Below are 24,990 nucleotides of genomic sequence, written 5' to 3'. Positions count from 1 at the left end.
CAGAAGAATCCTGTGGAGAAGGCCTAGAAGTGTAGTTCAATGAAAATGTGTGAGCCTGTAAGGAATGTGCAGTATTCCAGCTGAGTATCACAGTTGTCTGGAAACATACAGCTGCTCCTGCCTTGGAGTATCAGGCATTAATACCAAAAAGGAAATGACACCAAGAGACTACATGAAATAGACACTTAGCTTTACTTTAAACATATGGGACTACAGGCATTCTTAAGCTTAAGAGCTCATATGTAAGCTGAAACTATTTGCTACAGTCTTGTCTTTTTTTAAATAATATTATATAGAGAGAATTAGGATTGAGCCTTAAATTGTAACCAGCTTGTTATGTGCTTGAGTCATGGATGCCATGACATTTATCTCATGAATGAACTTATAATTGGAGGCTGATGATCATAATTATTTGTAGTACACAGACCCTTAGCTGTCCCAATGTACTACTAGTCATAGAGAAAAAAGTGTAGGAGTACAAGTTTTTTTAAAGGATGACTTTAAAAACTGTTAGACTCCACTTTGATGCACTTGCTTTTTGAGTGACTGTGAAGTGTATTACACCTTTTAAAGCTGTGAAATGCTTCAGCTGTATTAAATATTCTAATATGAGACTAGACTTTAACAACACTGTAAGGTGCTGAGCAAAAATGTGTTAAGCACCTTTCTTATGTCAGAAAGGTGCTTAACAAAGTTGTCCTTTTCACAAAATTTGGAGCATAATCACAAAGCTTCATGTACTACATTTATTTTACGTGGACTCTGGGTTATTTTCCTTCCTTAGTATGTGGGTGGAGCTTCACTTATAAATGTGCACCCAATTGAAATGGAATGATGGCAGAAATAATTGCAGGAAGCAATTAATCATGATTTTCAACTAAAAGAATAAGGCTATTAAATGGTACCTACCAGAAAATCTGAGACAACTGCTGCTGATGGCCTACCAAAATCTGACTGTTGCCTCCATTGCTCATTCAAGAGATGTAGCTACAAATAACTTATTACCTACAGGTAAGAGGAGCCAACATGGCATGATGAGTAGTGTTTACCTGGTAGAACAGTTAATGACTAGGTCAGTGGTACACTAGCAGAAGTTTGATAGTCAAGACTGTAAGAAATGTTAATCACTAGCATGATGTCCTGTTGTGTGTATATATGCTATATGTATGTTTGTTAATCACCAGCATGTTGTCCTGATGTGTATACCATCTGTATGTATGTTCTACTTCTTTTTACTCTCATGTAATGTATTGTAATGTGGAGCTTTTCTCCCCAGGCATCTGCTGAAAATGGACCTGTGTCCAGTCGGACTTTCCCAGTAAACAAATGTAAAATAAATAAAATAAAATAAAAGGCTGGTAAGGACATCTGCACCAAATACATACATGCCCATTCAGTCAAACCTGACAGAGCGAGTATGCAAATTATTGAAGATCCATAGAAGTAAAGATTTACATGCCCCAGTGCCTGGAGCTCTACCCACTGCAGTCATATGAAGTCAGATAACTAACTCTGAAGGCACCAGGCCTTGTGGGAAGTTACATCAGTTTTGTTGCCTGCTCAAACCCTCAGGTTCAGTTGATTGGGCTTCATTGCGTTGATCACTAACACACGAACTACAGCATGAAAAGCATGAAACCCGTTAAATGTTCTTCCTTAGTACCTACCACCATCTGTCCTGTCTAACTTCAAATGCATCAGCCACAATTTCTTGTCATATGTCCATTGGTGTTGATACCCTACCCTTTTTTTTCCTTCAATTTGAAGGTAGGTTGCTTGAGTTTTTTTCTTCATGACATTAATTTATTCATGACTTGATTTATTCATTAATTCATGTTTCCAATTGCCAGCTTAATCCAGTGTATAGTAATAGGAGATCCAGATCCTTTCCTGATATTCTCTGTGAGTAAAGCAAAAAAAAGTTATCCTAAAAGGGATATTAGCACACCAGGGAGCACTATCTTAACTCATCTTCATAGAGCATGCACACCTAAAGGCAATTCTTATGAATGCTAATTTGTCTATTCCATGTTTTTTGGATGTGCATAGAAACTGTGTCACCCTGTGAAATCCACATGAATACAGTGAGGATATATATAATCCACACCAATGACAGACCAACAGAGAACAGACCTAGAGAACCAATCACTGTGAGGCAGCAACATTAATTGTTGTATCGCTGTGTCACCTTTTTATACGACTGATCACTTTCTACAGCTATACAATGGATTCATTGGCCTCACTTTCCTTTATGACAACATGTTCCATTTCAAATGAATCCCCCCTACTTCCTTCTCAAGCTGCCACCTATGTTCACCTGTGATCACACCAGTTATCCAATTCTCTCTTCTTACTTATAGCCCTGCTTCCAGCTCTGCTGTCTAATTATTTTTCACTTCTACATTTTTCTCTTCTTACCTTTCCTCACTCCTACTACTGATCGCTTCCTTCACTTTCCCCACATTACAACTGCTTCTTCCTTTTGACTCTTCCCTGTAACACTCTTAACACTGCCTTTCATAGTGTCACACAACTTTCATCTCAGGCAAGTTTATAATGCAATCCATTTCAACAAGCCATTCTATATTATTTCTTGATTTATAATGCAGTCTACTTGTTCATCCTACTAGTCAGAGAATCCAATCAGGATACTGAACTATCAACATATGAATAGTGATTATATATTTCTTTAACAAGGTGAAACAACCTCCACATATTGATCTTATCCCACTCCTCCATTAAAACTTCCAACAGTGTCAGGATTTCACCATTTCATCTCCCATGGCCATCCTATCCAACCTGATATGTATACAAAATTAAAATTAACTCTAGAACAATTAAAATTAACCCTAGAACAATATGTATCAGACACCTCCTACCTTACCTTCCCCAGGGCCTTCATTTAACCAGCTAATGGACCATTATAATCAACAATGGAACCATAACAGCACCCTGTTACCATTTTACCATTCCACAATCTAGATTCACCAGCATCTGTTATCAGTGTCCTTATAGGCATTTACCTTCCAGTTTAAATTATTATGTTTTCTTTTTGGTCATAGGTGAGGTAGATCCTACTTCATAGAAATACAATGAAGTAGAGTCTACCAACAACACATCTTAAACATTTCCATTACCTCTGTCTGATACATTTCTTAGAGGACAGGCCCCTTGACCACCTCCACTATGTGCTCCAATACTTATTTCCAATGAATTACATCACTTAGTCCTATTTCCTGATATTTACATTGCAGCTACACAGGGATTGTCCTTCATTATGGCATCTCATCTACTGTCCACGTCCTCTCTCATTTCCCTTTTTGCCTCTCTTTCTCTTGCTGACTAACACAATAACCCCATGTTAAACATGGAAAAACGTAGCCACATGCATATTTTTAGCAAATACTAACACAGGATGTGGAAATCAACCTAAAATGAAAATGTTAAATCTAAAATGAAAATAAAATCTACTGATGTGAAAACAATTTCATATTCAACAAGCTATACATTTTAATGTGTTAGTTTTCAGGCTCCAGTCCATTCTTCAGAGACAGAGCTATGCTAATATGCCTGGATGGGAAAACGAGTATATCTTTAAAGGAAAGTATCACAGGTTTATAACTAGAGTTAAGTATTTTATTAATGACCTTTTTTATTGTGGAGAGGCATATTGTATGAAGTAGAACTTTTTACGAATTATTTAAATAATGTGAACAATAAAGTTTTACCTTTATTTATAATACAGACGTTATTTTTTTATTTATTTATAATGCCAAAGCAGTTCTTGTGTCAAAAATGTATAAAAAGAGGTCCAAATTAGTGCATACCCGACTTAAGACAGTATGCACCCTACACCTTTAAAAAAGAACATAGCTAAAGGACAGTTTGTCAGTGAGTAATCTAACTGATGATAAATGATTTTTTGAAGAAGAAATTGCTTCTTTAGCCTCAAAGTTATATCACAGGGGTTACCATGTTGATGTCGTCAAGAAATGTTTTGCGAAGTTAAAAATGAAAGGAGCACCGATCATAAACAATGTAGGCATATGGAAGCAAATAAATTCAGGAATTGTACTGAATAAGTGTTATAACAAAGTCGGTTTATGCTCAGTAGACAAGTCTTGTGTTAAAGAATGAATAAAGAATAACGGGGAAATTTTTAGCAGGTTCCCAGACACATTAAGCAAACTGGGGAATGAACCACATTTGTAAGAAAAAGAGGGAACAACTTAAAGAAAATGTTCCAAACCAGGTTGTGTCACATGTCAAGCCCTATTTTAAAAAGTGCTATGATTGCAATTATTGTAATTTTATTAAGAGCTGAAGTTCAGAAGTTATTTTGAGAAGAAGAACTCCTTCTACACCTGATATTTTTATTTGCAAATTTAAATATGTAGTATATGCTGCAACTTGCAACCAGTGTGAAACATTTTCTATAGGGAGAATTACCAGGCAACTTCATTTTCCAATATATGAGCATATACATGCTATATAAATAAAAGATATTCGGAGTGTCCTATATAGGCATATAGATGAGTGCAATAAAACTAAAAGTGTTTTTTTTACTCTGTAAAGGCAACAGCCGAGGCGCTAGAGATTCGTAAGGTTTTATCAATAAATTTATTCTGGTGGAAAGTAGAGCTGTTTTTCACTGGTCCTTTTTTGTAGTCATTACTAAAAGTGTTTTTTATTCACTATTATTGATTCTGTTGTCAATTATGAATTTAAATTTGATGTAGATGATATTTTGGATTGGGAGAATATCTGCTGGCAGGTGAGGTTAGATACTGCAGTTATCCAGCACTGAACAGTATCGAAAATGTTAAGGTGTACTTAAAAAGGAAATTGTTAAAGTATGGAACATGTGATGCACTATGTGATTTATGCTCATTATTTAATCAACATTTTTTTTTTGTTTTCACTTCAGCCTTTTAGCTGGACAAAAACATTTGATGATGTTGCCATCTGAAATCTTAGGACCTACTTTGACGAGTCCCAAAATGTGGAGAATGAATACCCGAAAATCTGGACTTACATATATTAAGTGCAGGATTGCCATTTCTTGTAATATTCCCTTTCTCTTTTCAATGAGGTATGGTGATCTCAGGGTTGGTATACATAAGTGTGGGGGATGTGGGGTGCTGGCACTCATGCAAACCACAAGTTTAAAGGAGAAGGGGAGTTGGTGATTCATATAATGGCTAAGGTGTTTACCTCACAGACACAAGGTACAGGGTTTGATTCTCACCTTTGAAAGTGAACTTAGAATAGCCCACAAGGGCAACTAGCCTAGTACTTACCTATAAATCTAAGAACCTATAACAGCAATACTCGAAATTTGTTCTTCCCCAGCATTTCTGTCTTTTTGGAGGGTATCTTGGAACTCAGCAAAGCGAGTCTTGAGATTTCAATAGGAAGTCAAGTCCACTTATAAAATGAAAAAGGTTTGATTTTTTTTTTTTGTTTGCTTTTATTTTACATGGTTTACTTGTTTATAATGCTGACCCTTTAAAAAGTATATATATATATATATATATATATATATATATATATATATATATATATGTCTGTATTGGGGGGGTGGGTGGTAGATGTGTAAGGGTGTTTTGATGCCTCCTTGCAAAACAATTCTGGCTGGTTAAAATGACCAATGAATTAATATTCAGTTCAGCAGTTTGGTATCTATGTCATTAATAGCATGACTTTTACTGAGCAATTAATTTACATTCTATTCGTCATTGCTTCATCTGTGTCAGTAGCATCACTGAAAACTACTGAGCATTTCTTTTGTTGATTGCATGAAGAATTGCATATTTTTATCAAACAGTGCATGTATCATAATATGTTGTTTTTGAGACCATAGTTGTCAATAATAGCATGTATGCAGGAGTATGCAAATTAATCACTGTGGGTGTTAGGGCAGCAGCAGGGATTATACTTGTATGATCTGTGCATGAATGTTAAGAGCTTAGGTTAGCAAAAGAGAGTAGTGAGTTGCAACCATTGCTGGTGCATTCTGTTGCAGTGTGTTGACTGTGATTCTCTATACATGTGGACTTTTCATTTCTGTTTACAATAGTGTGATTGTGGAGTTAGCCCATAAATTAGGGGTGGGGATCAGAGTTTGTGATATATTAAATAATGTTGAATTAAAGTATGCTGAGAGATACTGCAGTCATTAGGATTTGAGGTTATTGTTAGCTAGGTATGGTAAGGAGTGTCACAATGTGATAAATTATCAATGAATGCAGTGTGCAATACGTATTTTTAGATAACTTGTAGTTTGATAAAAGGGTTGTTAGATAACTTTCAGTAGAACTGTCACTAGTATGGGACTACACAAAACAGTTGCAAGATGTTAGAAAGAAAGAAATTAGGGGAGTTTCAATATTACTGTAGTGCAACATGACTGAAATCTGTCAGATCCTGCCATTGCTGCAACTTAATTGGTTCTGACTTTCTAGTTTATAGGATCTAGTTAACATTTTTCATTATTTAGTTGAAGATCTACAGATTGTTAATCATTATATTTTGAGAACCATACAGGTTTTAGATTTCTTCCTAGTGAAGTCAGATCAGAAAGAGTACAGATAAAGCAAGTATTCTTCCAAAGTGGAAGATGAAGAGTTACAATAAACTACACCACTAAAACTCTCACTGTGCAAATAGAAACATAATGGCACACAGTAGCATTCCTGGGACATCAACCCTTGTGGAACCTCTTACGAATGTTCTGGTGTACACAGTTATATGCCCTCTTCTGGTCCATGCAACATGTATGTGCCATTAATAGTGGACTTCCATAATCCTTCCAATACCTAATGAAGGAGAAAGAGTCAAAACAGTATTCAGAACAGGACCAGAATCTGCATCATTTCTCCTGAATCGAAAATTAAGCTATTACATGAAGCCTCATTCCTAGTGTACTGACATAGGCTTTTCCATGGAAGATGGAGTGCATGATCCCTTTATAATTGGAACACACCCTACTGCCTCCCTATTTGAAAATTGGTCCACCACCTCAATTTGCCAGTCCAAAGGTACTGCCCCTCTCTTTTATGTAGTATTAAGAAGGCACATTAAACACAATACCCCAACAATATCTAGTGCCTTCAGAATTTCCATCCAAATTTCATTCATGTCCAAAGCCTTATCATCTCAGAATTGCCAAAGTGACAGGGTGGGAGATTCTTTTAGTAGGACAAAAGTGCTTTACTGATGTTAGTACTAGTCAATAATAACTGGACCAGTGGAGCATTATTGCAATTATTTTATTTTGTTATTAGTTTCTTTTACAAGTGAAGATAAGTCCATATATTCATTTTTGGTACATGCAGGCTGGTACGGGATAGAAGGGATCTATACTCTCCTGCTGTGCTGTAGTGCAGTGAGCCCAGACAAACAGCAAGAGAGATATTTAGAAATGACTGCATAATGCATCTGAAGTAGGCTAGTAATATGGGGTTCTAATGATATTAAAATATATATAAAATGAACATAGATGTAACTCATAGTCTTCCACAGGTGAATTTGTACAGCTGTTTCTGCCTCAATATAAAAGGACAAAAAATCCAAAGTATGCCATCACTTCTGAATGCTGATACTGTATATGCAGTCATGGCTGAATTGCTAAAGCACTTCATGTGTGATGCCATGCCATCAGTATCTGCAGATTGTGTCCTCTAATACTTTGCATGCTGGGCAGCTAACCTCTTCATCTCACCCCAGATAAGGTTCTGCATGTACAAGCATACAATGTCACAGACCATGTATTCAACCTGCTCAAAGCCTGCTTCTTCTCTTTTGATGTGTCTGGTGATGGTCTTAAATATGTCACAGCCTGCTGGATGTTCCTGACATGTTGTATGCTCCATAATTCTCCATAATATGGTGATGAAAAGATAGGATACTGCTAATGATGGACTGTGCATGCACACAGGCAGCAGGGAAGGTGCTACAGCAACATTGTCTGTTGAGAGTGAGGTAGAAGAGGTATAATTGCAGTTTACTATCATATTTCCGAATCAAACTCCGTCGACTGCACTTTTGTCGAACATGGAAATTCAAAAACGGTAATGTCGAACACCAAAAGCCAACCTAGGAACGGGTTTTAACATGGGTCGAGATAGGGGAGAGGTTTGTAGTTCAGCAATAACAGTGAACACCTATCTCGACCCATGTTAAAACCGTTCCTAGATTGGCTTTTGTTGTTCGACATTACCATTTTCGAATTTCCGTGTTCGACAAAAGTGCAGTCAACAGAGTTTGATTCAGAAATATGATAGTAAACCCTATTTGCATCAATCAATAGCCACACAACCACCCCTAAAGACAGTGACAAGAGAAGTTTACAGTAGTGTAAGCAAAGTATCAATGTCTAGTCCAGATCTATCAGTCTTGGCAAGCACAGAGTAAAAGTGTAGATTCACACAGGTCAGACATGATGTATGCAATGTAAATATCAGGCTATGTTGATTAAATCATGGTAAGGCCATAATGTGCATCAGATATACCCACATTTATAGTGCAGTAGAGACTGTTGATTATGCCGCAGTCATTATCATGTGCACAAATGGCTAGGGACACAATGACACATGCCTGTCTACACATACTGGTTGGGGAGCATTTTCTAGGAGTCTTAACCTGACAAGTATTCTGTGTCATCAACACTTTCCTGCTGTGATGACATGGGGATCCCAGAATGTGACCATGGCCTGATGTAGAGTAAAGAACACTGAGGTATTATAGACAATTTCATCCAGTGATGTATTTGGGGTGCCAATACATGGTTGTAATTTGCAAATCTTATGTAAGCTTGTTGCACTAGAACGTGTGGTTCCCCCTTACAGGATTGGTTTATGAATGTGAGTCTGTGACATAAATAAGGTTCGCTCATAAGGTGTCCTGTGAATAAAGGATGAGAGCCATTGGCTCCTACCACAAGAGGTGACAAAGTACAACTCATATGCAAATGCAGGTAATGTGTACCCCTTAATGCCCCCATGTGGCTTTGAAGATGGACAACACTGACAGTCAGTGTGGTGATAGTGGTACTGTCAATCTTCTGCATGGATATGGACAAAGCATTGGTGTGTGTCTGTGTGTGTGTGTGTGTGTGTGTGTGTGTGTGTGTGTGTGTGTGTGTGTGTGTGTGTGTGTGTGTGTGTGTGTGTGTGTGTGTGTGTGTGTGTGTGTTTATATATGACAACACATATGTCAGCAGATAGCACAGGTGTGTAAAATCTTACCATAACTGTATATGTCCATGCTTTCACTGCTGCAGTATTCTTAACTATATGGAGATTGCTGAAGCCCGACGTCCGATCAGTTTTCCAAATATTTCTGAATTTAAAAGGTATGCCGAATGCCACCATATGCTCCCTGCATACTGTAGGGCATAAAGATAATGTTCAGGTTTACCAAATACAAAACTGATTGCCCCAAGAGGAACACCATTCCAAAGAACCCAAGAGGTAATGCGTACATCCAGGAAGGTAAAGAACTAGGGGGATAGAGGGAGGAAGTGAATACCACAGCAGTGAAGGCAAGGACATCTACTGTTATGGTAAGATTTTACACAACTGTACTGTGTCCTTACATTCATGGCTGCAGTAATCTTAACTACATGGAATAATGCCAAAGCTCAAGCAGAAACTAGGGAGGAGGAAGGGGCAGAAGAATTCAATAAAACAAACATGAAGAACTAAACTAGCAAAACCAGTCCTAGCTCTAGAGACACCATCTAACTTGTAGTGCTTGGAGAAGATATGCACAGAAGTCCAGGTAGCTGCTTCAAGAACAGAATTTCAAAAAAGCACCAGAAAAACACACCGTTCTGGTAAAATGAGTCTTAATTGAAAAAGGAAGGCTCTTGCCATGAAAAGTATAACAAAAGGAAATAGCCTTAGAAATCCAAGAAGAAATTGTCTGCTGGGGTACAGCAAGCCCCAAAGATCTAGGATAAAAAGAAACAAATAACTGATCAGATTTTTCTGATAGCCTGGTCATATCCAAATAAACAGTAAGTTGCCTATGCATGTCCAAAGTATGCAGCACCCTCTCACTGTCAGTTTGCAGAGAAGAAAAAAGTAGGCAGATTAATAGACTGATTAACAAATAGCTCATTAACCAGCTTTGGCATAAAATAAGGGTTAGTGTGCAAGGACACTCTGTCCTCATGAGCAATCAGAAAAGGAGGTCAAGCCATTAGGCCTGCAACTCAGACACCCATCTGGCAGAAGTAAGTGCTAACAGAAGAACAGTCTTCCAGGAACAATGTTGCAAGGAAGCTGAAGCGGCAGGCTCAAAGGGAGTCTGAGTCAACTTCTCCAAATCAAAATTAAGATCCCAGGGAGGAGGAACAGGCTTCCTGGGAGGTCTAATATTAAGAATTCCTTTAAGAAATAGTTTCATCTCAAATCTAGCATCTAAAGAAGAAGAAAAAGGCAGACAAGCAGAGACAGTTGATAGGGGGACCTTAATAGAAGAATAGGCCAAACCAGTATTGAGCAACTCTCATAAATAAGAGAGAACCAAAGGAGCATACACAGTAAATGGGTCCAGGATATGAGAGAGACATCAAAAAGAAAATCTCTTGCATTTGGATAACTAGGACTTCCTAGTCATAGGTTCCTTCCCTCCTGAAGGACTTGCAGTACATCCTCAGACAAAAGGTGATTATGAGGAATCAAAATCTTATCACCCACAGTGTCAGTTGAAGTGTGAAGAAGTGGGGATGGATAAGAGATCCCTTGTCTTATGTGATTAGATCCACCTTGTGACATAACTTGTGATTATTGTCCCTGGCTAGATGCCAAAAGAGAGGGAACCAGTACTGTCCTGACCAAAAGGGAGTCACCAACAATATTTTGGGAGCATCCTGTTGAATTTTGAATAGGACTTTCAGAATGAGAGGAAGGGGGGAATGCATAAAGAAACATTCCCCTCCAAAAGAATGAGAGGGTGTCCGCCTTCCATACCAGAGGACCTGGGACTCTGGCACAAAACAAGGGAAGTTGTCTGTTCAGAGGGGAGGCAAAAAAGATCTACTTGAGGAGGACCCCACTGGTGGATAATGTCCAAAAACACATCCCCCATTCATGGGACTAAGCTAAGGACCTGCTCAGAGTGTCTGCCACAATGTTCTGACTGGAAGGGATATAAACCGACTGAAGAGTCACTTGACACTTGACAGCAAGATCCCATACCAGAAGTGCCAGCTGGCAAAGAAGATAAGATCTCGCTCCTCCCTGATTGTTGATATAACACATCACTGTGGTATTATCTGTGAATACCTTGACAGGCCCTGGAGAAAAGAGAGACTGAAAGGCCTGAACAGCCAGCAGGAGAGCTCTAATCTCTTTGACACTGATGTGCTCCTTCTACTTACAAGGCAACCACACCATCTGTATCTTTAGGTAGCCAAAATGTGCCCCTATCCCATGTCTGAGGCATCTGTGAACAATTCCTGAGAGAGAAGAGGTAGATGAAAAGGGATCCCTGGATTCAGAGACAACTGCTGAATCCACCAGAGAAGTTTCTGCCTGAAGCAAGGAGGAAGAGGAACTACAAATTCTAGAGGATAAGCATGTCAAAGCCACACTGACTTCAGAAACCACTGAAACTTTCTCATATGAAGTTTGTTCAAATAGAGCATCATAATGGTGGAAGCCATGAAACCCAGAACTCTCAGAAACTCCCTGGTGGTAATGGAAGCATGAGGAAGAAGAGTGTGAAAAAAAGAAATGAGAGTTAAGGGCTTTGGACAAGGCAGTGGTGCAAGCATTGGCACTGTCTGAATATTGCAACCCCGAAAAACATGATCCTGAGAAGGAGTCAGAGAAGACATTTTGAAATTTATTCCAAACCTCAGGCTCTGAAGAAGGGATACAGTAAAATAAAGATTTTACAAAAGGATCTCTGCAGAGGATGCTTGAATCAACAGGTCATCCAAGTAAAGAAATATTTGGATTCTTTGAAGTCTGCAGAAGGCATTCACAGGAGCAATGCATTTGGTGAGCACCATTGGGGCAGTAGAAACGCCAAAATGCATAGCAGGGCACTGAAAATGCCAGGAAGCAACAGAGAAATGCAAAAACTTCCTGAAAAGAGGATGGATCAGAATATGGAGATAAGCATCCTTGAGATCCAGAGACACCATATAGGCCAGATGGAGCAAGAGAGGAAACAGAATCTGATTGGACAACATCCGAAAAGAAGGTACCTTTAGAAATCTGTTTAGATGAGAGAAGTCTAGAATAGGTCTCCAAGTACCCTCTTTTCTGGGCACTAGAAACAATCAGAAGTAAAATCCTTTGTCCCTTTGGGACACAGGCAGCTCTTGAATAGAAATCTAGAGACAAGAGTTCTTGAAGAGCCTCTATTTAAAAGGGAATGTTCCCGAGGAGGCTGAGGAATGCCCATATAACAGAGGACAGGATTTCCACACCATGAAGTACCCCTGATCAATGATCAACAGAACCCAAGAATCCTGAATGTTCTGAAGCCAAAGCGGAAGACAAAGAGAAAGGTGAAGAAAAAGAGGAATTTGGCTGGGAAGGGATGGATAGTCACACAGTGCCTGGTTTGTCCAGAAAGGAAGACTTCAGAGTCCCTGAAAATTGAGGAGCCTTAGCAGGAGAAGTCTTTTTACTGCTTTTGTTACCTTTAGTAGAAGGATGGGTGTGCCTATGAACAAAGGCAGACCTATCAGGCTAGTTTCTCTAAAAATGAAGTCCAAGAGAACAAACACATGCTTAAGTTCCTGTAAGGCCTTACCCTTATCCCAAAGAGACTTAAATAGACCAGCAGCAGCTTCCCCAAGCAAAAGTTTAGAATCCAGAGGAGCATCCATCAACCTAGCTTTAATATCATTGGGTAGAGTTTGAAGCCTAAGCCAAGAATACCTCCCATACCTCTCAACTGTCCCTGATTTCCAGGGATATCCCTGATTTTGACTCAAATATTAGCTCTGTCCCTCTTAATCCCTCCTACAACTGGTGACTTTTGGAGGAAATGTGGTGCATTATACTCAAAAAATAATGGCAATAATTAAGAGTTATAGAGTTATTTTATTTCAGAAAATGTATATTAATTAACACAACTGTTGGTTTTTTCACTGTTTGTCTGAAGAAGGCTTGGTAGTGACCGAGCCGAAAGCGCTTACATTAAACAGTGTTCTATTACGTTGAGTCCGTTCTTATTGCTTCCAGACCCATCTTGTTTGTGTTTTTTATCAGTTTTATCTTTTTGATATTAATTAACATTCTTTATTCTGACAATGTCTCAAGCAATATTAATATTTTAAAAATGTCCCTGATTTTTTCTGGGTTTGTCCCTGATTCTGTTAAAATTTGTCTCTGATTGGTTGAGAGCTATGATACCTCCTCATAGCTGAACCAAAAACAGCAACCCTAGAAGAGGCATCCACGGTCCACCGCATCATAACAACATTTAATAGAATGACAAATGACTTGAGAGGAAGTCCCTAGCAAGGAAAGAAAATAAGTTTTACCCTCAGAGTCTGGAAAATCAGAAATAAGTTGACAGACCTGAGAAAGAACAACCAATACATACATAGATATATAGGTCCGATAATTAATAGTCCGAAAAGCTAGGCTAGCAGAAGTGTAAATGTTTTTGCCCAGCCTGTCTATAGTTCTGCTGTCCTTGTCAGAAGGCAATAACTTGGGCAAAGGAAGCAATTGAGATGGCTTACCAGAGGCTATGGACACTACCAAAGAGTCAGCAGCAGGATATTTATATAAAAAAGAACAATCCTCAGGAACCCTATAAAACCTATCAGGCTTCTTGGGAGCAAGAGCAAGAGAATCAGGCACCCAAGAGGCATTGTAGAAAGCATCCAATATAGCAGCCAAGACAGGAGTAATAGCCTCAGGTTTAGGAGAGTTCAACTGCAACAACTCATAGTACCTCTTATCCATATCAAAGACCTGAGTATAATCTCACTTAAAAAATCCATCATTTCCTCCAAAGGAACATCAGAACTAATAGATTCCTCATCCTCTGAACCATAGTCCAAAGGAGAAGTAATTTGAGTAGAATAAGTTAGGGATTCATCAGCATAATCTGATCCATCCTCAGAAGAATCCTGGTCTCCAGGCCTTTTAAGAGGAGTAGAGGACCAAGGAGGAGCAGGAACTGAAACCCTATGAGGAGGCTTTAAGGACAGTAAGACAGACGATAACCCCTTGGTAAAAGCCTGCCTCTCACTTTGTGGATCCCTAAAAGCAGAAGAAACATGTTTAATTTTTGGTTTCTTTTTAGGGAACATCCTGAGAATGCTAAGATCAAGGATGACAGTCAAGAACCGTAGCAGGAACGTCTTTGCCAAATAGAAACAGTTGAATTCCCCTAGGCCTCTCAAAAAAAAATCAACCGTGGTTCTCTCTGAATGTCCAAGACAGACACTTGCAAAGCATCTTTGGATATGCTGCCAGCCGGATACTCACCAGCCTCCATCAAGGTCGCAGCAGAGAAATCCGGCAACATAGCTGGGTGAGCCTCTGGGTTCATAATGACCTCAGGAGAAACACCTGGCAGAGGCTGGACAGCAGAAGATTCCAGTCATATCTTTTTCACCTTCTTCTTCCTTAATTGCTGACCCTCAGGGCAAGAGAGTCCTTCCATAGTATTTTTAGCGAGTAGCCTAAGACACTGGTTCGCAAGATACAAGGAAAGGGAAGAAAGTCTACTGCAAAGGGTTTCAAAACAAATGCCTGACAAATAGAACAAGACATATGGTCATGAGAAGCACCTCAGTAAAAAAGAAACTTATCGTGGTGGTCTCTATGGGGAATCTGTCTCTCACACTGGCATTTATCCTTCCTGGATGACATTAACCTCAAGGAACACAAAAAACAAGAAACAAACAAAATTCCAAATGGGTCACTTATCTTGCAAAAATAGTAAACAGGCGTAGGAAGTCCCTGGAAAATGAAAATGCGTTCAACTGGCAGAAAACAGATGCAGGTAAACAGACTGATGGTGTAAAAGATACATTCAGACTGGTGGCAAAGAAGTTCTATTTTTGGTAAGCCTGAACATCACCTTTATGTCCTACATTACGCAAGAAGAATATTTTGACATTCGGCATGCCTTTTAAATTCAAAAATCTTTTGAAGACTGGATGGATGTAGGGCTTCTGCAACAGGGAATCCCCATATAGTTAAGGTACTGCAGCAGTGAATGTAAGGACATCAAATATTACTGTGTATTTGGCCTCCATGCCCTGAATGATGCTACACAACACAGCAATGTGATCCATACTGGACTAGGTTGAAGTGGATTGCAGGCCTCTGGCACCCACCTTGTCCTCTAGACATGCAGACCATGTGAACACATGTCATGCATTTATACACAGTATACTATTGTGGGATTGTTAAAAAGCAGCTATAGACAAAGGGGTACCAAATGAAAAATATGCAATAGTAAAAGGGGTGACTGTAGAGGTATAGGGACAGATCGGGGAAGATATATAGTAGATACATGTGACAACATGTACGTATAAGGTAAGGCAGGCACTCCTGTTGCTGACAGATTGAATCATCTTAGAAACTGCCACAGATATAGCCCTATGCTTAGGGAGGGAAATGTGTAGTTATATGGCTACTGTAGACAGTACCACAGGCCAGTGCATACATCAGACAGACCATAAAAACACTTTATCAGTAACAGGCATAGAGAAGGACAGGTAGTCCAGACATTTATGGGCTATCTTGTTGCCATTGCCTTCAACAAACATGACACATACGCTAGCTCATTGTAGTGTGAATTGCAGAAAAAGGGAGCTCATCCTTAGGAAGGGGACAGAACACTGTTTGCTACACATTTGGGGTACTGTTTGCCTCCTCAGATTGCCTATAGATCCAAATAATTCTGCTCCTCCTCCCAATAATGCTTCCTAAGTATACAATGTTGCTTCTAAGGTCTGCATGACTTAGTCTACAAAATGGAAGCACACCTTCAATACCATGTAAGTTTATACCTGTCTGCACAACACATCTGCAAATTAGGTCAGAAGGAAAGAATGTCTATAAATCACCATATCTTCCTGTGGCACACTTGTGGCATAAGGTGTCGCCTTCTGCCTATGCTTGCCTATGACAGATCATGGCCATGACCTTGTGCTAGAGACCTGATATGTACATATATCAGGCTACTTTGTGAGTAGCCAGTTTGTTGAAGCATGTAGTACACGATGGACAAGCTATCCTCTTGCTCCTTTTGAAAGTGAAATTATTTTCAGAGAAGAATTAGGAGAAACAATGTTTCATTCTGGTATCTGTCAGAGAATGCCTACATGGTGCATAAAGAAGGCAAGATTATTCTTTATCTCCCTTGCTCCTCAGGTCCCCAATAAGACTCCCCACTGGATCAGCTATAGGGTCCAGATCTCAGCCTAGCTGGCAAGCTAACCTCCAGTACCCTCTCTGTCCAACCAGTGCTTTGTGCCCCTGCCCAAGTAGCTGACACACACACACACACACTTTGAGATAAGTATTTATACAACTTCACAGACACTCCTGGGAAAGGCTGACACAGATTCTCTAGCTGTGCCCCTTTACCCAGACTATATGGTAGTAATTACTGCCACCACCAGCTAATAATTATCAGCTACCCAAAGGCCCTTAAAAGGGTGTCCAATTATTACTGTGCAATATTATTATCCAATTGGTAAGTGTGACTAATCAGTCTTAAAGCTTATTGGAGTGGCTTAGTTCAGGATCACTTATAAGCATGCAATGTAATCTAGAGTTTAACTTCTCTGCATAAACCAGCCACAGTTAAGAGGTTTTAAAAATATTTAATAATAAATACTAAAAACACAAGACAATACTACTATGCCACAGTGCTATTCAAAAGTTCAGAGATCACACAGAAACTTAAAACAATACAGTAGGAAAGTTCTGATATAACAGAAAAACAGTCTAATCTTTATAGTCCTAGCTATTTCTACAAGAAAACACACTTCTAAAATAATTTACTTAAGACAACAGGCAGAGTGCTGAGAGTTGGATAGTCAAGTCAAAAATGCTCTGTAATTTATTTATTTATTTATTTATTCCAGTTTGATAACCGGGGAGGTCCACTGGGCTTGGAGAGCCTGTTTTCAGTGAAGGCCCAGGGAGAAAAGCTCCAACAATACATAGTTGCATGAATAATTACTAAGAAACTTTGCATTACTGACAAATAAACAGGTAGCATTCATAAAGAAACAAACAATTACAATTTTGTTTAGATGTAAAAGACAGGCAAATGGCCTTGAGGCTAGACTTTACAGTATAATTATATATACATAACACAAATGAGCAAGGTTAGATAGGTGCGAGGTTAACCAGGAGTAAAAGTGGAGGAGACCTTGAGAGGTATAGGGTGAAGAGTTCAGCTGCATTTCCTGTTTGAGGAAAGGCGAGAATGAAAAAAAGTTTTAAAGTTTTCGAGGTTATTGCAGGTCCTAAGAGTGGAGGGAAGAGCATTCCATTTTTTGGCTAAGGTGAAGGAAAGCAGAAGTTGACCAGCTGGGCGCTTGGGTTTGTGGATGGTGATTAGGTTTTGGTGGGTAGATCTAAGAGTTCTATGGGGAGTATATAGTTGTAGGATATGGATAGTGCAGGGCACTTGGTAGGTTGGAATAGTAGTCTATAGGCAGTCGTGATTTGGAGAAAGTCAAGTTGGTTATGGAGTTCAAGCCAGTTTATTGAGCGAAGGGAGGAACAGTGATGAGAGGAAAATTTGACTTTGGTAGCAAATCTGGAGATTTTATTGTAACATATTTCTAATCTCTGGTTCTCCCTGTTTAAATTGAAACTGCAGTTCTGATAAAACATTACATCATTTTTGTTTACACTTTCCTGGTTCCCATGCTGACACATTAACTACATTTACATTTTAACATCTCCCTTTTGTTACCTTGCAGCTGGTCAGGAACAGAACAATAAAAATACATTTGCATGTTTAAGTCTAACAATTTAACTCTTGGTTAAAACAATAGAAAGAATTTCTTCATCTAAACTATTTGGCACCACTGTTCCCTTGAAAGGGTCACCATATGCTTTTACTGGGTCAGTAGTGAGCACTGTTGCCACATTTTTGTAACAGCATTTCTTTACATTTAAAACAACAAGCCTGTAGTTTGCATTTATATTTACAAATGATAGAATTATGCATCAAATTCTATTTGGCTATGCTGGCAGCCTTCATCCATCTCTACCAGTCTTCACATCCTGTGCAAGAGTTTCAGAGTGCTTACTGGTCCACCATGATGGTGCATTTTAAAAAGGGGAGGCTCAATATGCTGTAACCGAGGAGATGTCCTCAGCCATGCGAATCATCAGGATTGTGAAACACTGCAGACATTGTTCTGGTGCAGGAAACCTCATGAACTCCATGCATAGGAAGTAGAGGTCATGCAGGCATGCCCCAAAAGGCATAGCATACATGGGTTTATATACTTCTACATGTTTTCCATTAATTCTGTTATAGATATGGAATTATTACTGCTCCTGGCAATCTCATCCTATGAATTTGGTCTACTACTGTCGGGTTCTTATATGCCAGGTATACTTAGTGGTGATGGCACTCCATGTCATATGCCTAATACATTTGTATGGGTTTCTGCAGTGCCTGGTTATGGGATGTGCTGCACCATGTCATAGTGACTACTTACTACCTGGTGTTTCCTCACATAGACCTGTGCCATATTCTCTTTACACATCTTAATGTAGGGGATGTGCAGTTTCCCGCTGCTTGTCACGTAGCTAATGAGAAATATTTATGGAATTGTTATCTCTTATTTTATAGCTTCAGCTTGCAGTTACCATGCTTCTCACACATTTTTTACTTTCCTATAAACCCCTTTCCTTAGATTCTATGGACCAAACAGATGTCCAAATATGTGGATAGAGTAGCAGTCCAGCAATATATGGCTCCTTAGCTGTCTGTGGCACCTGGTGTCCTCCCATCAAAAGACATGGAACAGTGGTGCAGTGGTAGTGGTTTCATCTCACAGCAAGAGGTTCTCCGGTTCAATTATCGGCTGAAGTGCCTTCTGTGTGGAGTCTGCATGTCCTCCCTGTGTTCATGTGGGTTTTCTCTGGGTACTCCGGTTTACTCCCACATTACAAAGACATGCATCTGGAGCATTTATTCCTGGGCCTCTGCTGAAAATTGGCTTCATTCCAAGTTGGACTTTCCTGGTTAACTGATGTTAAATAAATAAAAATGTAGCCTTGGTGCTACAAGCACTCGTTTATATTGCGATATATTGGCCTGTGTTCATATTTTTCTGTTCTTGGGAAAATGAGCTGTATAATACACAGGCTTTCTAGGGAATGGGTATTGTGCTTCTGTGTGTGGAATAGTTGCAGTTGATTGATGCTTTGGTGGTCGACCAGCTTTAGTTCTAAAATTTAATGTTGCAGTCCATTTTTCCACAATGTGTTGTACTGTGAGAGCCATTACAACATTTTTGCAGAGTGTTTCTCCTTTCTTCACTGTAGTATGACCATGAAGTTGGCAGATATATATATATATATATATATATATATATATATATATATATATATATATATATATATATATTAGGGAGGGTGGGTGGTAGATGTGTAAGTGTGTTTTGTTGCCTCCTTGCAAAAAAAATGCATGTTTTTCTATATTTTTTGGCTCAACATTTTCAATATTTAATTTTCAATCAATTATAGACTGAAAAAAATGTTCTATGATGACTCATATGTAAACCCATTTCACTAAATGGCTGTGTACATACAGATTCACTTCATAACTAGGTCCATCTTAATACTTACTTTGTTGCTTATTTATGTGCCCTAAAGGGCAGCTAGCTGCCCATAAACACTACATGCTTTCACTAGAATATTCAATGTTTCCCTGTGTTATCTCCTCCCCTAGAAAACAGCAACAGAATTTTGCTGCAAACAGTCTGAAACAAAAATTCTGTCCAGTAAATATGTATTTTTCCACCTTAACTGAACCTGTCCTACAGCTATATACTGAGATCTCCTCCCCCAGAAAATGGCAACAGAATATTGCTGCAGTCTGAAACAAAGTATGTTAGATGTTTCTGTTAATTCCAAACCTGTTACAGTCTATTAAACTGCCCTATTATTTAGGCAGTGTACCTAGGAAACCCTGTTGAGCACTGTACCTTAAATGACCAGCTGAACAATTCCCCTCTCTCCCAGTATTTTTCACTTCTCTCCCAACTATTGAAACCCTATGCAGAACACTTAATTATTTTTATTAAACCCTGTAGTGCTCCCACCCATCCCCCAGTACTCCATAAGGGCTCAAAACGAAAACGCCATGGAAGGGTCTATCCTGCCTTGTATTATGGTTGTATTTTACTAGCTTTTTCCCTTTAAATTGGCTTCTAAACCTACTGATAGTCTTCTTTCATCTATTGCAATATTCAGTGTCCTGGGTATAGCCCTCCCACCCCTCCTATTACCTCAGATCCTACCTTAGTCTATATCTGCCTCCTAGAGCCTTGGGCGATATTTTTAAATCTAGTTCACTACCTTTCTAGCCTCCCTCCTCCCTATGGTGTTCAGGTTACTGTGCTCAACAGTAAACCAGGTATAGTTTGCCAATATCCGCTTATTTTCTGTAGAAACAGTGTTTAAGTGACTGTTACAATATCATCGTCGTGGTTTAGCTGTTAAAATGTACTCTACACTGTGGTTTAGCTGTTAAAATGTACTCTAAGCTGAACTTGATTACTTACTACTAGTGTATGCTCTCTGTACATGTGTTCTCACACACGCAAGACACAGTGCTAGGCACTGTTCTCACTTTTATTCTGCTGGAGTCAAAAAGTCAACTAAGTTACTTTCATGCTGATTGTTTTTCGCTTTACAACATTGTTCACTCGCAAAAACAGTGCTAAGCGCTGTTCTTTGAATTATTCTGCTGCAAGATATATTGTTCACTAAGCCACTAAAATGCTAAATGTTGAATAGTTTAATATATGGATCTCTTGCATGACACAGTGCTAAGCACTGTTCTCGGCTTTATTCCACTGAAGCTATACGGCACTAAGCTACTTTTATGCTAAATGATATGTCGGTTAAAGTGATTTAATATCCAACTATAAGAATTGAATTGCTATAATTTAAGGAGTCTCTATGTGTTAAAGTGATTTAATATCCAACTATAAGAACTGAATTGCTATCATTTAAGGAGTCTCTGTCAATGACGTTTTAGCAAGGCAAAGATAGACAATATTGTGCATTTGTACCGAACTGTGTTTTTTACTGCTTAGGTTAGTTATCTCTTATGTGTAACTCAATAGCAATGAATGTTGCTACAATCACAATTATAGCTCCACGTAACCTTATTTGTTTTCTGCTCTGCCATTTTTCCTCCTAGAATTCTATCCAGTAAATCTATATTTTTCCACCTTAACTGAAATACAGAGTATCCTGTCCTACAGCTATATACTGAGATCTTCTCCCCCAGAAAAAGGCAACAGAATATTGCTGCAAACAGTCTGACATAAAGTATGTTAGATGTTTCTGTAAATTCCAAACCTGTTACACTCTATTAAACTGTCCTGTTATTTAGGCAGTGTACCTAGGAAACCCTGTTGAGCACTGTATCTTAAACAACCAGCTGAACAATTCCCCCCTCTCCCAGCATTTTCCCCTTCTCTCCCAACTATTGAAATCCTATGCAGAACACTTAATTATTTTTATTAAACCCTGTAGTGCTCCTATCCATCTCCCGGTACTCCATATGGGCTCAAAACGAAAATGCCATGGAAGGGTCTATCCTACCTTGTATTATGATTGCATTTTACTAGCTTTTTCCCTTTAAATTGGCTCTTAAACTTACTGATAGTCTTCCTTTATCTATTTCCTGCTTCGCTCCCCTCCCTGCCCCCAATTCTCACCCGCCCCCAGTGGTCCTACCTTTATTACAAACAGTAACCACTCCCACCTTTCAAACAACCTATAACATCACTACACCTATACTACCTCCTACCAGCTTCTCACAACTATCCCTCCTACTCAGGTAATATGTACAAACACACCATACCTATACTCACTGCATGCACACTCCTTGCATACATCACATCTTACCAAACCTCCACCATTCCCACATTCAACCACTACCACTGTACCACCACACACACCACCACTCATAGCCCACCTCTACTCTACTACTCTCCCATTAAGTCAACAACTTTCTTGATACACCCTCTATATAGACTACGGACCACAATACCTAAACTAAAAACAACCCCACAACTTAACATAACAGCCCTACCACCATACCTATTACCCACAGAACACAATCAAAAAACTTCCCTTATAAGCAAGCATATCCAGAAATTGATAAAACTAATAATCTCATCAATATCCAACCTAGCACTCAGTGGAGACATCCATCCCAATCCTGGCCCCTCAGTCTACAACCCCTTCCCTCATAATCAGATTACAAACCACATCTTCTCCCAAATCACAGCCCATAAAAAGCCAACCAACCTCCTTCTGATAAGCCTAAATATTAGAAGTATATGCAACAAGGTGCATGAACTCCATGCCACCATAGACTTCTACTCCCCTGATGTAGTGATCCTTGCAGAAACATGGTTAAAGCCACACATTACTAATGAGCAAACCCTCCCTACCAGTTACAATATATTAAGAGTAGACGACTAAACAAAAAAGGAGGTGGTATAGCTATAATATTTAAACAGAATCTAAACATCCAGATCTTAAAGTTAGCAGCTCCCCAAATGGGTCTATATCATATTATCGAAATTCTAAAAGATCGAACACCATAAGCACGACCTTGGAATCTCGAAATGTGATATACTCGAACGCTCAGAACAGCACATTTTTTCCAAGGGAAAAATTTGCTGTTCCAAGAATACACACACACAGCACAAGCACACCAAAATACATAATTCACACACACACACTTCACAGAACCCAACACTAAACCATACATACACTACTAGCTATCCACTTACCTTAACCCAACCCTAACCCTAAGGTCCCTAACTAATGCACACTCACCTTACCCGCTCCCTAACCCTAAGGTCCCTAACTAACGCACACTCACCTTACCCGCTCCCTAACCCTAAAGTCCCTAACTAACGCACACACACCTTACCCGCTCCCTAACCCTAAGGTCCCTAACTAACTCACACTCACCTTACCTGCTCCCTAACCCTAAGGTCCCTAACTATCGCACACTCACCTTACTCCCTCCCTAACCCTAAGGTCCCCAACTATTGCACACTCACCTTACCCACTCCCTATCCCTAAGGTCTCTAACTATCACACACTCACCTTACCTCGGTCCATTCGCACACTTACCTTAACCCGGTCCATCGCCTTCACACCACAGTCGAGGAAATAGCAAAGCCGCAGAAATGCCCACCCAATACTTTCTCTAGGAAAATATTCAGTGTTCTGCTGCTTTGCTATTTCAAGCATTCACTGAATAGGAGTCGATATTATAACATTCAAAGTTTTAAGACTTTGATTATAATATAGACCCCCCCCCCAAATAGGTAAGGAAGAAATAATATATACCAACCTTAAAATAAATCAAAATAAAACCCTAAACGTAATAGGTTGCTACTTCTTACCTGGCCCAAAACATCCCTCCACTTGAAAACCTCCTCAGCTGGACTACCCACTACCTACCCCAAGAAACTTTAATTCTAGGAGACTTCAACACTGACTGGCAATCCTGTTCTAGCAACCACCCAACCCATCATGTAAACCTTCATGGCTTCACCCAACTAGTCCAGTCACCTACTAGGATAAATAAAAACTTCAACAAACACACTACCCTTGATTGGATACTAGTCGATAAGAGCCCCCAGTCATATATAGCAAGCTGCCTATCTGACAGCCTCAGTGATCACTCCCCAACCTTCCTACTAAGAAAACACCTTTATAAAGCAAAGCCCATCATCTACCATCAAATAAGCAGAAAAACTAACTTCAACCCTCTCTCATTCAGCTCATCCCTAAAAGACTGTAACTGGCAACCTCTAAAATACCTCAAACTAGATGACTCAGTTGGCTACTTTAATAAAACATTCCTAAGCATCCTTAATTATCACACCCCCATAAGACATCCACGGACTAGAGCCCAACCATCCCCATGGCTACAAAAAAACTCTAAGTCTGATATGAAAAACAGGGATACAGCCTGGGACAACTGGCACAAAACCAAAAACCCCCTCTACTAGGCAAAAACTCCTAGAACTACGCAATAGAACCAAAAACCTTATAAAACAGAACAAAATCCAATGCTACCAGTCTGCCCTTACCTCCTCCCAGCATAACCCAAACAATTCTGGTCTTAAATAAACTCCATCCTCCACCCAAGTAAAGTAAGTACACCCACTCCTAACTTAACTCACTCCTCCAAAAATATTGCTACTCTTTCAACAATCACTTCACACAAACCGTACTATCACTAGCTAGACAACACAACCCCCCATAAACCCACACCATCACCTAGAACTAACAATCTCCCAACTAGCTTCTCTTTCTCTCCTGTTCTTACCTCCAAAATAAAACAACTAATAACTAAACATAAAACCACCAGATTAGCAGTAGACAACCTCCCAAGTGAATACCTTCACCTTGCAGCTGACGCTCTGGCCTACGCTGTATCACTCTTGATAAACAGATCTCTGTCAGAAAGTTATGTTCTCACACAATGGAAAGTCTCACACATAATTAACAGATCTCTGTCAGAAAGTTATGTCCACACACTATGGAAAGTCTCACATAATTAACAGATCTCTGTCAGAAAGTTATGTTCCCACACTATGGAAAGTCTCACACATAATTAACAGATCTCTGTCAGAAAGTTATGTCCCCACACTATGGAAAGTCTCACACATAATTAACAGATCTCTGTCAGAAAGTTAAGTTCCCACACTGTGGAAAGTCTCACACATAATTAACAGATCTCTGTCAG

The 24,990-nt window shown here is 39.3% G+C and overlaps 1 protein-coding gene across 1 annotated transcript in view; it reads right to left on the bottom strand.

Moving 5' to 3' along the window:
* The window catches only part of LOC122808366 (2',3'-cyclic-nucleotide 3'-phosphodiesterase-like), a 62,371-nt gene extending 38,993 nt beyond the window's left edge, over positions 1 to 23,378 (bottom strand). The window contains exon 1 of the mRNA XM_044079333.1: positions 23,364 to 23,378. Coding sequence (XP_043935268.1) covers positions 23,364 to 23,378 — 15 coding nt within the window. The remainder of the gene's footprint in view (positions 1 to 23,363) is intronic.
* Positions 23,379 to 24,990: the final 1,612 nt, after the last annotated feature.

This window comes from Protopterus annectens, chromosome 8.part0 (assembly GCF_019279795.1).
Source record: "Protopterus annectens isolate FY-2018-M chromosome 8.part0, PAN1.0, whole genome shotgun sequence".
Taxonomy (NCBI): Eukaryota; Metazoa; Chordata; order Ceratodontiformes; family Protopteridae; genus Protopterus; species Protopterus annectens.
Note: the sequence above shows the minus strand (reverse complement) of the source record. Positions and strands in the feature narration are given on the sequence as shown.